The sequence below is a fragment of the Homarus americanus genome, unplaced genomic scaffold, assembly GCF_018991925.1.
Source record: "Homarus americanus isolate GMGI-L3 unplaced genomic scaffold, GMGI_Hamer_2.0 scaffold32871, whole genome shotgun sequence".
Taxonomy (NCBI): domain Eukaryota; kingdom Metazoa; phylum Arthropoda; class Malacostraca; order Decapoda; family Nephropidae; genus Homarus; species Homarus americanus.
Genome location: NW_024748870.1, coordinates 3,035,980 through 3,050,621, shown reverse-complemented (window position 1 = coordinate 3,050,621; position 14,642 = coordinate 3,035,980). Strand labels below are relative to the sequence as shown.

General features: G+C 36.4%; 1 protein-coding gene across 3 annotated transcripts; it reads left to right on the top strand.

The window, feature by feature from the left end:
- The first annotated feature begins 3,830 nt into the window (after positions 1-3,830).
- On the top strand, positions 3,831-14,358 carry LOC121853189 (nitric oxide-associated protein 1-like). Of its 3 annotated transcripts, none has more exons than XM_042347168.1 (10): positions 3,836-4,061; positions 6,326-7,303; positions 7,865-8,098; positions 9,144-9,362; positions 9,566-9,717; positions 10,286-10,421; positions 11,447-11,628; positions 12,122-12,270; positions 12,904-13,121; positions 13,550-14,358. In XM_042347168.1, exons 2-10 carry the CDS (start codon positions 6,469-6,471, stop codon positions 13,726-13,728), a joined length of 2,304 nt encoding a protein of 767 aa, XP_042203102.1. In that variant the 5' UTR covers positions 3,836-4,061; positions 6,326-6,468; the 3' UTR covers positions 13,729-14,358. The 3 variants fall into 3 exon arrangements, with proteins under 3 accessions (XP_042203104.1, XP_042203102.1, XP_042203101.1); XM_042347167.1 differs by having other exon boundaries at positions 3,836-4,083; XM_042347170.1 differs by lacking the exon at positions 13,550-14,358 and having other exon boundaries at positions 3,831-4,083; positions 13,011-13,121.
- The last annotated feature ends 284 nt before the right edge of the window (positions 14,359-14,642 follow it).

The window sequence follows — 14,642 nt, the reverse complement described above, 5'->3', positions numbered from 1 at the left end:
TGCAGACAGCAGTGTTGCGATAGCCGGTCAAGTTAAAGTTTAGTATTATATAATAACTTGAAGCAAACATTCGGACACAGAATGAACAACATTACGTCCAAGTCTTGCTAGTGTTATTTTGAGTCAACTTTTAACTCACACAGACTCTGCTGTTAATTTATCCAAATGAATTATAACTCTACATTTTAATTTAAATAATATTCATATTGCTGAGACGGTGTTATATACTTCGTATTTAACAGAGGAAAGGTATTCTAAAATAGCAGTGATAGCGTTTGTCACCATCTTCAGACACACAGCTAATGCTTTCTTAACTTACTTAAGGTTTCTCAATCTCCACGAAGGTTCTACCTGTTTAATAATTGAATTTCACGAATATAAATGATACTGCGAGGTTGCCATGTCCTTAATATTCAACAAATAGGGAAATATTTTTTAAATAGCATTAATGAGCTGACCGGGGCGAAGAGGATAAATAAAGGGCTACTGTAGAGCGTGTCACCTCACTATCTTCAGACACACACAGGCTTTACACCTTACCAAAAGTGTTCTCGGCTACATCATGTTTCTTGTAATACATCACAACTTCGACAGTCTCACCAAGTTCAATAACAAAATGTTCACTGAACTGTTTTTCGGTGTACTGTAAAATATTTGCATGTGCAGTAGGTTATATATAGTAATGTATGTGTGTGTGTGTGTGTGTGCACAATAAACACACAAGTTTCTTCATCCTTTTATAGGGTACCTGAACAAATGTTGAATCCCCGATTCTTAACATTCAGCAGCTAGTGGTTGGGACTTAAGTCCACCCAAAGGTTGTCCCACCGTCATTCAGCAACTTGAAAATCATTTTATTACTCTTTATTAAAAAATAACTAAATAAAATTTATCGGAGACTTTCATTTTCATTTGTTGGATATTTCTATTAGTGAATTATTTCCTCATTAATCTACTTGAATCTATTTAACATGAAATCGCGGACAGTTTGATTTACTGTTTTACCGTCTGGTGAATTACAAGCCCCTTAGTGTACTTAATGTATGTCACCACTAAATACATTAATGTAGGTTCTAACTTCTATCATATAATTACCATTTAACGTATGTATGTATGTACAGTAAGTATATGCAGGAACTCGTTTTCAACTGTACTTTAACAACAAAGTTATAGAAACGTGACGAAAAACTTATGCACAAGTTCATGCCTAATATTAACCTAAAGTAACGGTAAACAAACATAACCCTAACTTAACATACAATTAACCTAACACAACCTTAACCTATCATAACCTAAACACACCTGATATTGCCTTAACATACCCCTACGTTGACATTTAACCAACTATAACATTAACAGAATATAAAGCTAACCTAACATAACCTTATTTTAACATTTTACGTTATATAACCTTAACCTAACAAAAAGTTAACATAATGTAGCTTTAACATAATCTTACCTGACATGATCTTAAGCAAACCTAACCAATTATATGGTTACTTAATGGTTAAATATTATTATGGCCAAGTTCTGGGATAACATTAAACGGATCACCTGAAGATAAAGACACCCTAGCTTATTTAACCCGAAGATTAAACACCCCAGTTTATTTAACCCGAAGATTAGACATCCCAGCTTATTTCTCGTGAAGATTAGCCACCCCAGCATATTCCATCTAAAGATTGGGCACCCCAGCTTATATCACCTGAAGATTAGACACCCCAGCTTATTTCTTTTGAAGATTAACCACCCCAGCATGTCCCACCTAAAGGTTAGGTACCCCAGCATATTTTACCTGAAGACTAAGCATCACAGCTTATTTATCGCGAAGATTAGGGACTCCAGCTTATTTCTTGTGAAGATTAGACACCCCAACATATTTCACCTGAAGATTAGGTATCCCAGGTTATTTCACCTGCTGAAAGTATCCACGCAAAAGTACAGTGGATCTGGAGTGGACAGTACTTGTTGTTAGAAGAAAAGGAACGAGAGTAAATATACATGTGTGAACTTACCAATGAACAATCAAATAATCACCAATTTCCCGGCCCACCCTGGTCCTAGTATGCCACGTGTGACAAGACAAGAAACATCACCTAATTTTTCTAGTGTCTACGACCATTACGGGGTTAAATTTTATCACCAAGTCTTAGATGCAACTGTGCAGGATCTGATAAATATTTTGTCACAATATCCATACAGATTTACAGATACACAAATAAATCACTGTATGTGAGCGTGATCCATGTATGTGCTGATAACCACATAGGAAAAAAAATAAAACACGAAGTTCTCAAGCGCTTTCATGTAAGTCACATTAGTGGTGAGTACGACTAAGGGGTAGTTACTAGCAAGGCTAATATATACAGTAAGGGAGAGTGAGATCAAATCCCTAGGGACAGCAGGTGTCCACCATATTCAGGTCATAAGGAAGTGACCCAACCCTTTCATCTGGTTACAAATCTTGTTAATCACGAAATTGTCCAGTTTGTACGTGCCATTACTCAAATTCGTGTTGACAGATTCGGTATGTGTAATGAGACTAGATTCTATAATATTCCAACTGACAATTGAAGTACAAGGTAATATTGAGGAGGCATTATCCCAGTGCTTATTATCTCTCATATGAATGGACAAAACATTGGATTACTGGTCTGTCCTAACACTATATTTATGCTGTTTAAGTCTTGTTATAAGATCTTTTCCTGTCTGGCCTAAGTAATAAGAAAATATAAGAAAATGAAACGTTTAACTCCAGATAAAATGAAAGGCAGTACAGATGGATGTGATGGCAGCATCTTGGAGACGACACTGTACAATCATTGGCCCTGTTAGTAAAATATAGGACGCTATGCAAATATATGCCGAAAGTCATTCATCCAAAAATACAGGAGCCATAAGTTCGATGATAACAGTGAGGGCGGTCATGTATATAGCCAGTTTACATACAGAGGGCAAGGAACGACTTAATAGAAATTTATAAGCACCTCAAAGTGTCCAAAATCAATTGAATGTACATTTATGGAATTAATGACTGGCTTAGTCTGGCTGCCACATTAGAAGTCACGGCCTTAAGAGTTCAGAAGCTGTCAGTTTAAAAAATTATCAGAGATTTGGTGTACGAGTTGTGAACTTTAGAAATAACGTGTCTGCGAATTTTGTGGCAGAACCAAGTGTGATCTGGACTTGATCAACATTGGCCCACGTTCAGGTATATTCAAGAGTCCATACACGCCCAGTTAACCAGTGCAGCACATGGTTAACACTTACCGCGCTAAACAAATTTTAAACTTCCCGGTAAACATCAGCTGATATAGATATAAACACACTATAAGGCAACTAATGTTATATACATACCACGAACGCGAACTCTAATCCCTAAGAAATCTATTTTTCAGACGACAAAGAAATAATTTAATATAACCTGACCTAATAAAAATATAAAATACACATTATAAAAATATATATTATGGATATTTTATCACTTTTAACGCGTAATGAATAATAAATAGTTTAGAGACTATCTGCAATACATTTCTCTAACATTGACCATATTTCGTCCACATGCAGTATGGTAAACATCGAAAACCTAAAAATAAGATATTTAATAGGTTATATTACAATTTAATAAAGTATTGCCTAGATGTACATTAATTTTAAATTTAGTATCAAGAGCTCACATAAATAGCAATGTAGACACACATAAACCCGATCCGCACAAAAATCTTGGTAATGTTTTAATTTAAAGTTTAAGTGACATTGTGGCAGTGTTGCGCAAATCTCTCTCTGGAATATTGTCATTTATAGAAACCTTTAGTACGAAACTTGAAAACACTTGTTCAAAATGACAGTTAAACATCATTAAAGAATTATTACTACTTCTTGATACTTTTTGTTTTCGGTATTTAGTAGGAAGGGACCCCCAGGCATGGACGACTGTTTTAAGCACTAACTTAGTGTCTTCATTATGTCTTATCTTGAATGAAGTGATCGTCGTGACACTGAAACTATAAACCAAAAGAAAAGAAAAGGCGTCGAATTCTTACCTTTAACTGTGTACTGTAAGCAGTTATTGTGTGAGATGTAAGTGTATTGGGGATTTTCAGGGCAGGACATTTAAATACATAATATTAATTAGGGCGTGAGGAAGGAAAACTATATATTCATTTATTTAGGAAACGGATTGTAAATTTATAGGCTTGGCTTCAACAGGAACTACCCACACGACATTAATCTGCAGGTTGTTCATACTAATATTTCGTGATCCAAATTTGGTTTAGTATTTGCACTTTTTATATTTATCTTTTCCACTTTTTTTTTCTTGTAAATAAGCACACTCAATCTCCCGTCAGACTTATTTCTTTAGATCTGATGGATGTACACAGTATACTGGTAGTAACAGGTTAGGGGGATGGAATCTAAGTGAACCTAACTAAGTTAGTAAAAAGATAGGTACTGTACAATTGTGAACAAAATTCCCTGAACACTTGGCAATATCTGGCAACTACTTCTGGGTTATAAATACAGTTAATTTATATTTAATAATGCTGCTCTTCATCTCATCATATTTGAACCACAAAATGAAAAACAAAATAAAAAACTCCATAATGCAGAGAAAAATCCGAGAAATTACAATAGAATTTCAATGTCTCACTAATGATCCTCAAGAACTTATGTGCCAGAAACTGAAGCCCCAATTCAGAACGGTAATTTGAGCCTGGGATTTGAGCTCGGCTCAGGCGTGCGAATCGGGATTCCTCGAGCCGAGATTTCCTGCAGTGGATTACCCATATTCAGAATATTGGCTTGAACCCCAGATCAGGTAATCTGTTGCATTATCTAAAGTTATGAGTAAGGATTCAAATACTGAAATTCCAGCCAATCACGTTTCATTTACACCATTACGACAGCCAATCACCATCGAGAGTAATGTTTACAGGATTATGGCGGCAACTATGACTCGACGAGTTTTTACGGAGGAGAAATCTCTCCCTGCACATCAAAAGTTACGTTTATTGCTATAATTACAATGAAATTATGATCAAATTATAATGATTCATGGTACTGTGTTACAAAGCGGCTGTGTTATAGGATGATAAGGAAATTCATAAAGGAAGAACAATTACATACAAATTGTAGATATAATCCGGGACAGGTGTCAATATTCATAATCAAAGCAAGATGAATCAATGCTGGGCGTAGTAACCTGGTTCGGTTAGGTTAGGTTTCTTTCTGTTCTTTTAACCCCACATTTCCCTGGATTAGTAATGTTAAGAAAAGACTTTCCACTATTAATACAATAAAATCAAAATGCACTCAGCATTGATTCAATTACATTGAAAATACATCAAAATAGTTTTCCCAAAGAAAAACTCAAAATAAAGAAGCATCAGCATTCTTTATATTTACCGATTTGATCTTCATGGACCCTAAACACGAAAGTGTTGTAACACACTACCATAATTCATTCAGTAACCAGAATCTTTCTTACCCGGAAATTATTCATTGCGAAGAATCTCAAAGCAATCATCAGCTGATGAATGGGAAGTTGAGGTGAACCATAGCCAACACATCTGTCAAGTAGATGTTCCATATCACGGAAAATATCAAGGAAATTTCCCTTGCTGAACCTATATCGTTGTTTAAACTGCATATCATCATAAAAATTGATAGGATTCTGCCTATCTACTATCAGTCTTCTCTCAAAATTTCCAATTTGATGATACAGTATTGCCTTAAACCGCACACTGTCAAAATTCATGTTGACTTGCTTGAAGGATCGACTGTCAAACCTGCCTCCAGGCTGGATTAACGCGAGGATCGACAATTCCGATCTCAAACCCGGTTTGAATCTTTGTGTTGGCTCAAGCCAGCGTTCTGAATACCGACAATCTCCAATCTTCGCTCAATCCTTGGTTTAAACCTTCATGCGGTTTCAAATCACTGTTCTGAATTCGTGCCTGAGTGTCCAGGGAATTTTGTCTGCAACTGTACATGAGCAGCAGCTGTTACTGTGTACAATCAAAGACAAAAGTTGTGTCGCGGTTTTGTCCGAAGATTAAATATAACTCGTGAAACATTATGAGAGCCCCCTACCACAAGGCAGAGCACACCAAAAGTTTTAGCCCTTAGGCATATGTTGTCACCAAATTTCACGACACGACTTTTGTCTTTCATTGTACATGCTAATGGGTGATTCACTCATACAATCTTATAAACTATCTGTGTAAACTCATGGTGAATATATTTTTGTGAATATATTTGATATATAATGCTTTGTTATTCCTTGTAGCACAGTAATTAATTTGTTCTTATTATTCTACAGATATATACCCAGCACAATACAGTATACTGTACAGATTAGAGACAGTACTGTATATAAAGATACAAAGGCAGTTTTGAAGTGTGTACCAATATAAATACAGTACAGTATATGGGTTAGGGGCATTTCTCATAATTCAGTGGACAATGGCATACGTCTTGACAAAAACTTGTACCACCTTCAACATCCAGACACTAAACATTTTCAATCAGTGGTTTATGGTCGCAGCATCACGAACTCCTCTAAGTCATAAGTGTAGAATATTATGTAGAGTGCAGGAGCCAAGTAACCTGAGATATATACACTTAAAAAGAACTTTAAATGCTGCTACCATTTCACAGAAGGATATCAAAGAAGGAGACATTGATCAAGGAACATTACCAGACATTGTTCAATACATCACTGATAAACATATTATCTATAGTTCACACATTGCTGATCGAAGTGTTAAATTGGATTACAGAAGCAAACAGAAAATAGAAATGAAGTTCAAGGCCAATCAAGATCTGAAAAGAAAGCTTGAATCCGTTCCTCTCATCATCGAGAAAATGCTCTCGGTAAACAAACAGATTAGTGACGAAATTGAAATGGCCGCTGAAAATATTCCAACCAAAAATATCGCAGTATCGTACCCGTACTCGCACGTAGAAAAGGTAGATTTAAAAGAGACTATCGTGGAATCCAAAACAAATATGAAAGAGTCATTATCAACGGATATTGGCTTGACTGTGAGAGAAGACATTGCTTGTAGGTTGCAAGCTTATGAAGACGGTGTTTTAAAAGAATTAACCAGCGCAGAAAATAATTTACCTCCAGATTATATTCATAGCTCAGTAAATGATGACACTATGCATAATTTGGATCCTGAATTACCATCACTTAAGAAGCAGTACGGCACGAATGATCCGGCCGTCCCTGCCAGTAATGTACCTTGTGGTGGGTGTGGGGCACAGCTACACTGCCAGGACTCTGCTCTCCCAGGTACAGTACTGTAATTATATCATCCTCATTTTATACTTTTTATCTTCACTACAAACATAGTTTTTATCAGTATTTGTTAGTCCAAAATTAGTGATGATTTTTTATTTTATTTAAATTTTTACAGGCTTTTCTTGTATGATTTATAACTGCCATATCTTACGTCAGGAATTACTGACCAAACATTTCTGCCCCATGTTTAATCATATCGTAACTACTGATCAAAGTTCGGGTGAGGTGGTTAGTTTGATATGCAGTTTTTGTTACAATAGTTAAGAGTAGTTGGGAAGGAGTGTTGGCGGCCACCCAAGAACATGGCAGGAAATGACTGGTAGGTGGTCTAATTTTTTATTATTATTATTTGGAAAGAAAGAATTATTATTTTTTTTTTCATAAAAAAAATATAAGCCCCTGAAAGATACCTATTTGGAATACTGTACGGTGAAACCTCCATATAATGGACTTCTCTCTCCATATAGTCCGTTAAATAGAGGGTTCACTGTAGTAGACCGTCTTGTTCACAAAATATAAAAGCCTTGCAAATAATATCGCATTGTTTTCTAGGTTTCGTCCCAAAAGAATTGTTTGAAGGTCTTGATCGAGGTGAGCTGCGAAGCGTCCTCTGCCAGCGTTGTTATTTCCTCAAGTATTACAAGATGGCCCTCAATGTACGCGTCTCACCAGAAGTATACCCGGAGATGCTGAAGCCAATCAAGGACCAGAAAGCATTGGTGATGGTTGTGGTTGACCTTTTAGATATGCCTTGTTCTATTTGGCCCAAGTTAATGGACATTATTGGTAAGTATACAGTATGTTTATAGTGTCTTTTTTTTCTCTAACCTTATGGTAACTTTACTGACTTGGGTAAATCTTCATTGATTGTGGAGGATGGCACTTTTATTTAAGGATGACAGATCAGTAGTTTGGGATTTTCAGTATAACTCATCTTGAGATTGGAACACTTATTTAGGATGGTTTATATTTTAGGAAAATTTGATGGTAAACTGTAATTAGTTTTAATTTTACTGTACAGTACTGTATCCTCTTTGTCACTTGTCTGCTGCTAGCCGGCAGCATTCGGTCAGTTCTTTGTTTTTGCATTATTGACAAGTACGTACAGTATACATGTATACTGTACCTTTACATGCTCCTAACCCTGGAAAAAAATCTTTTATGCAAGCACAGCATCAGTTATTACTAATACTGTATTGTTACCTTTTAACTGTGTCTGGATTCTCTAATTCTGGAGGAAAAAGTCTTAAGTTATATGATTATAAAAAACAGAATGGTCACAGTGCCAAGGAATCGTTCTCCAAAAAGGAACACTTGTCTGTCATGGTATAATGATGGATAACAGAATCCCTCAACCATTCCCAGGAGGTCCCTCTCTTTCTCCTTATACCCAGGGTTTCATTTCCATTCCACAGGGAGGAGGATGGGAAAATCAAGCCACCTTCTCATCTCGGACCTTTATTCATATGTTTTTCAATATACAGTACTCCTTCCCGACTTACGACGGGGTTAGGGACCCAAATCCAGGTCGTAAGTCGAAAATGCTTAAATAATACATAGAAAATCTAAAATGGGTGTCTCTTTTTCTTCTCAGCACCATAAAACTCTCACTTTTAAGCTTGTCAGCCATTATAAAGTGAATTACAAACGAAAATTTTGTCAGTACACAGCGCAATCACTGACGTTAGGACTTGAAAATACGTAATTTTAAAAAAATTTGGCACGACTGAGGCGGTCGTATGTCCGGGTGGTTTTAAGTCAGGGAGGAGCTGTACTGTATTTTTTTTTTAATGCAAGACAGTAGTGATCTTGTATTGTACATGTTATGCAGGGACAAGGAGGCCAGTGGTGGTGGTGGGAAACAAAGTTGACCTTCTCCCTGCTGATGGAAAGAACCACCTCCACAGAGTCAAGAAATCTCTGGTTGCTGCCGTAGAGAAGACTGATTTAGGACGAGCAAATATTCGCCACATAGCTCTTGTCTCAGCACACACTGGTTTTGGAATTGAAAGTCTTATAACAAAAATCCAGCATTCATGGGGCACAAAAGGTATGTGATATAATTGGTTAGCTGAAGTGATTAATTTATCTTTTGTAAAAACAGTTTCAACATTTAAGATAATTTATGCTCATAGGATTGTGTGTTGATGATTTAGAAATGTCAAGGAAAATTCTATCGAGTACAGTATTATAGAAGTTTTGAGTAAAAGTTTAAACAATGATGTATGTACTGTACGTACTCGAAACACACAGGAGATGTATACATTGTGGGATGCACAAACTCTGGCAAGTCAACACTCTTCAATGCACTGCTTGGGTCTGACATGTGCAAGACAAGTGCTACCAGTCTCATTCGCCGTGCTACAACGTCTCCTTGGCCAGGAACGACACTCAATATGCTTAAGGTATTTTTTATTCATCCCTCAGTTGTTGTCATTCTGGTTACAGTGAAGGTCTGGGAGGGAATGAATGGGGATTGGTGCCTGGAAAACTATTATAGTGGACCCAGAGAGAAGGACAAGGGTACACCACATTATCATTCAGACCTCCCTGACTATAGTTTTCTTATTTTTAGGGGACAGTTATGACTTAGAGGATCTGTAATGGTTTACATTTGTTCCAGCCACTAATGTTAGATCTCCTGGTATATTGTGCTCATTAATGTGAAGCCGTGTAGTGAAGAGTGGCTGACCATAGGGGATCCAGTCAGAGTAACAATATTGGTAGAACAATCTGTACGAGAAGTATTTTGAGAGTCCAGGATACTAATCAACTACTGGAGCCCGTTCACCTCTGCCCCTGAGGTTCAAACTCATGAACCCAAAGCAGTATAGTGATACATTATTCTGTCCTTAAATGCTTTGGATTCATTTGCATGAATTTTGGGGTTTCTGGTTCAGGGGGAAGAGGTGAATGGACTTTAGTAGTTGACTGCACGTGTTAATTTATGAGAACTTGTTTACTTTGTTTCAGTTCCCAGTTCTTCGGCCATCAGGTCATATGCTGTATTTAAGAGTTAAGAGACTGAAAGAAGAACAGCGAAAAACAGCAGAGGTTGATAAACTAAAACCTTTTTACACCAAAAGTGTTTCACTGGGAACATTATCTGGTAAGTACAGTACAGTACAATATACAGTAATATGCCTTAATGAACACATAGATGTATTCTTAAGGATGGTTTGAATGCAGGAGCCAGTGCATGCCCGGTATCTGCCAACAGCACGTATCAGAGATGTGACCGACCGCCCAAGTGGTTAATGAGCCGATCAGTGGCAGAGAGGATAAAAGTAAAAGTAAAATTATATTCTTGAAATGTAACATACTGTGTAAGACTTTGCACAAAATTTGCATTGATGGTGTAACTATTTTTCTTTTTGTCTCACTCACTCACTTTATATTGACTACTTTTATTTTTACATCAGGTACAGTCACCCAAAAAAGTCCTGCCGCCTCTCATCCTGAACCACGAATCCCGAGATTCAGACTCGTAAACCCTAAGCAGTAGAAACTGATAATTTATTCTGTCCATAAATGCTTCGGATTCAAGAGTCTGAATCTCGGGGTTCATGGTTCAGGGTGAAAGGCGACAGGACTTTTTTGGGTGACTGTACTGTACAGCTTTAAAACATCAGAGGGTAATAACCAAAAATAATGATTGAAAATAGATAATTGTACTATGGATTATTAAACTAGAACATTTACATCTGTCTTCATCCTCAAGTTGATCACCAATGCACCTGGCGAGCGGTGAGCAGTTGCTCCACTGATTCTTTTATGATAGTGTTCCCTTCCTCAGAACACAGACAGCTTCCTGGTATAAATAGACACTGTCAGAAGAACTCAAGGAAAGTATTGTATATATAACACTCTCTCTCTCTTGGCTATTAATTAAAGGGAAAGTATATCTAACACTCTCTTGGCTATTAATTTAAGGGAAAGTATATCTTAACACTCTCTCTTGGCTATTAATTTAAGGGAAAGTATATCTAACACTCTCTCTTGGCTATTAATTAAAGGGAAAGTATATCTAACACTCTCTCTCTTGGCTACTATTAATTAAAGGGACACTCAAGTTTAGGATTTTGTTGACTCGTACTAAAGTTTAATGGCAGTTTATATCTAGTTGTGTTTCAGGTCACATTGGCAGAACACTTGAAAGTGGGAAGGAGCCTGAAGAGAAGGTTGACCCATTCTCAACAAATATGAAAACTTTACCCAAAGAGCAGAGGAAAATTCTTGGTATCAATACATCTGATCCAAAATATTCACTTGGCAGATGGTGTTATGATACTCCTGGGACGGTCCAGCCAGATCAGGTACGGTAAGACAGTTTTACTACCGGATATTTTGTATATTTGACGAACTTACTGTCATCGTATTTTTTTCTTCTGCTCTTGTATACAGTATTACAACATGATTTACTTTAGCCAATAAGGTTTGTAGTTTCTTGGTTTATGTAAAATTTGAGGTTAGGAATTTCTGAAAGTGGCTGGATTTTTACAAAGTACAATACTGTTTAGGAGATTGAATAAGTAATGGAATATACTGTACATGTGTGGAAATGTAACAAAATGTCATGAACTGTTCGGAGATATTTTCAGGTCATGTTCTTAGAGGAGATGCTTTAAAGACTTTCCTTAAATCCTTCACTATAGGGACGTCACTTTTAACATTTTATTTTACTAACTCCAGACAATTCTATTCAGCTCAGAGGTAAACCCATAAACAAGGGGTTAAGTCACCTTACTGAAATTTGATGGAAACAGATAATTAAGTCATATAATGAACAAAGGTATTACACTTCCACAGTTAATCAACCTGCTCACTCATGAAGAGTTGTTGAAGGTGCTGCCCCATAAACTTATTAGTCCCAGGACCTACTGTCTTCAGTCTGGCCAGAGTCTCTTCATTGGAGGGTTGGCACGTCTTGATCTCCTTTATAGTCCTAAGTCAGTCAGGTACAGTAATTCAATTTTATGTTACTATATGAGCAGAGGAATTTTATTTCACACTTGTTAAGTTAATAAAATAAACTATCCTTACAAAAATTTTTTAAACAATGTGAAGACATAATAGATGATGGATTATGATAACTCTACTGAAACAACAAGAGTCGCAGTGTTCATTCTGAAATTCATTGGACCCCAAGTTCAGATAGTTTTTTGATTGACTGTACACTGATACTGTATAGTCAAAACTAAACAATTTAGTGCCCACAGACTGATGTACGGTGTAAAAACAAAAATTCTATGAAAAAGATTGAAATAGAAAAAAAAGTTGACTGTACTGTAGTATGAGATTTATCCAAAGATCCAAATGACGAAAATTAAGCTGTATCAAGTGTTGTCCTCTTGGCATTGGTCAGAACTTCTCAAAGTTTTTCTTTTAGAAATATAAGTATTCAGAGGTGCAATGCCTGAAGAGTGTTCTAATGTAGTTTCTCTTAATGCTTGGTAAAATTAATATTAAGCTATATGATGGGGATATTTCTTGATATAGAATAAATATAGATATGTAATATTTATTAAAAAAAAGGGGGGGGGGGAGGTTGTATAATGCTCTCCATATTCATTAACTTGTATGTTTTACAGGTTCACAGTCTTCAGATCTCAACATCTTCCAATAACAATAGTAAAGACTGTTGATGCTTCTGCATTTTATCGTAATTACCTCGGATCTGAACTTCTTGGTGTTCCAGTAGGGAATAAGGAGCGGCTTCAAAATTGGCCACCACTTTGTCCCCAAAACATCAAGACATTCAGTGTGGATAAAAGGAGTAGTTGTGCTGATGTGGTCCTGTCATCTGCAGGTGGGTGTTTATGTATACAGTTCAGTATATATACAGGTGTGTGTATGCTTGGGGGGAGGTAATGTTGTATGGCATATCCACATCACCATTCTGATATCGGTTTGCTCAAGCCTGTGTATATCATCCTCTTTCACTGCCATACAACACCAACTTCTATCATCATATTGGAAATCAGTTCCTAATTTAGCTTTATGTCCAGTGTGAGAGTGAATGTAAAAAAATTTTGAAGATCATAAGTAAATATCACAATTTGCAATGCCAACTTTACTTTTTATTTTCACAGCACAGTACAGTACTTTACCAAAATTTATAAGAACTGTTGGCTTTGCCAAACATTTGAAAAATCTATACAATACAGTACAATACTGTAGTACACATTACTAAATCGGGTGGACAGTTGTCTCATCTCATAGGGTTTTCCTTTACAGGTTGGGTAGCAGTTACTGGACTAGGGTCTCATGCCATTGAACTGCGAGGTTGGGCTCCTGATGGACGTGGTATATATCTAAGGGATCCTTCCCTTCTACCTCTGGCCAGCAATCTTAAAGGACTCCGCATAGGAAAATCACCTGCATATAGACCTCACAAAATTTTTGTCCCAAGATGAGAAGCTAAGAATTTTGTAATGGTGTTATTGTGCAATTTTACTATGTCGAGTTATCTACAATACTTCGCAAGTATAGTTAAAGAGCACCATTGAATTTGTCAGAGATCGCTCAACCTTTAAGGAGTATGGCTGCAGCTCATGCAGCCGTATTAATTTAAAACCTTCCTTACTACAGGATATGATCCATATATTTACATATCTCAAGGCAATTGTTTTCATGGCTCTGCCATAGTTGCATTGTATCATTGTGAAGGTAGAATTATTGGTATGTCATCAAAGAGATATTCCAATGCTGGCCAGATACTGTATTAGTTACTACAGTATCATAATGTTTTCCAGTTACTGGATGAAAGGTACAATACTGTAAAGGCAGTGAAAGTTAGGTGAGCATAATTTCCCAGCAAGGTTCAAAGATGAGGAACTAATTTATGTGTATTGACTTGGACAGAACATGCATGTGAAAAAAAAATAAAATAACCTTTATGATCTATTCTAAGTGAATGTAAAATACTTAGTGAGAAAATAAAAGATTTACTGACTTAAAGATATTCTTTGAGATTTTGTATCACTTGTCAGCTGCTTAATGTTTTGTTTTGGTACGTATTCTCAAAAATAAATTATTCATGTAGTTGTTTTAGTTTCATCTCCTCAAAAGGATCTTGATCTCCAGATTTATTAATTATTGTTACTGTTTATGCTTAACTGGAAGAGACTCAACAGAACAATGCTGGAATTAAGTTTCTCTTGTTGGTAGAAACCCTTATCAGTAGTGATGCACAGCTGACATATTGGTGGCTATTTTATCTCCGTCTGAAAATACCTTGATTTTCCCCTGTATTAATTGGAGGTGAGTGTGGTTGACTGGGTTAAAATATGTGATTGCAATCAAGACAATGTATTTAATTTCACAAGTG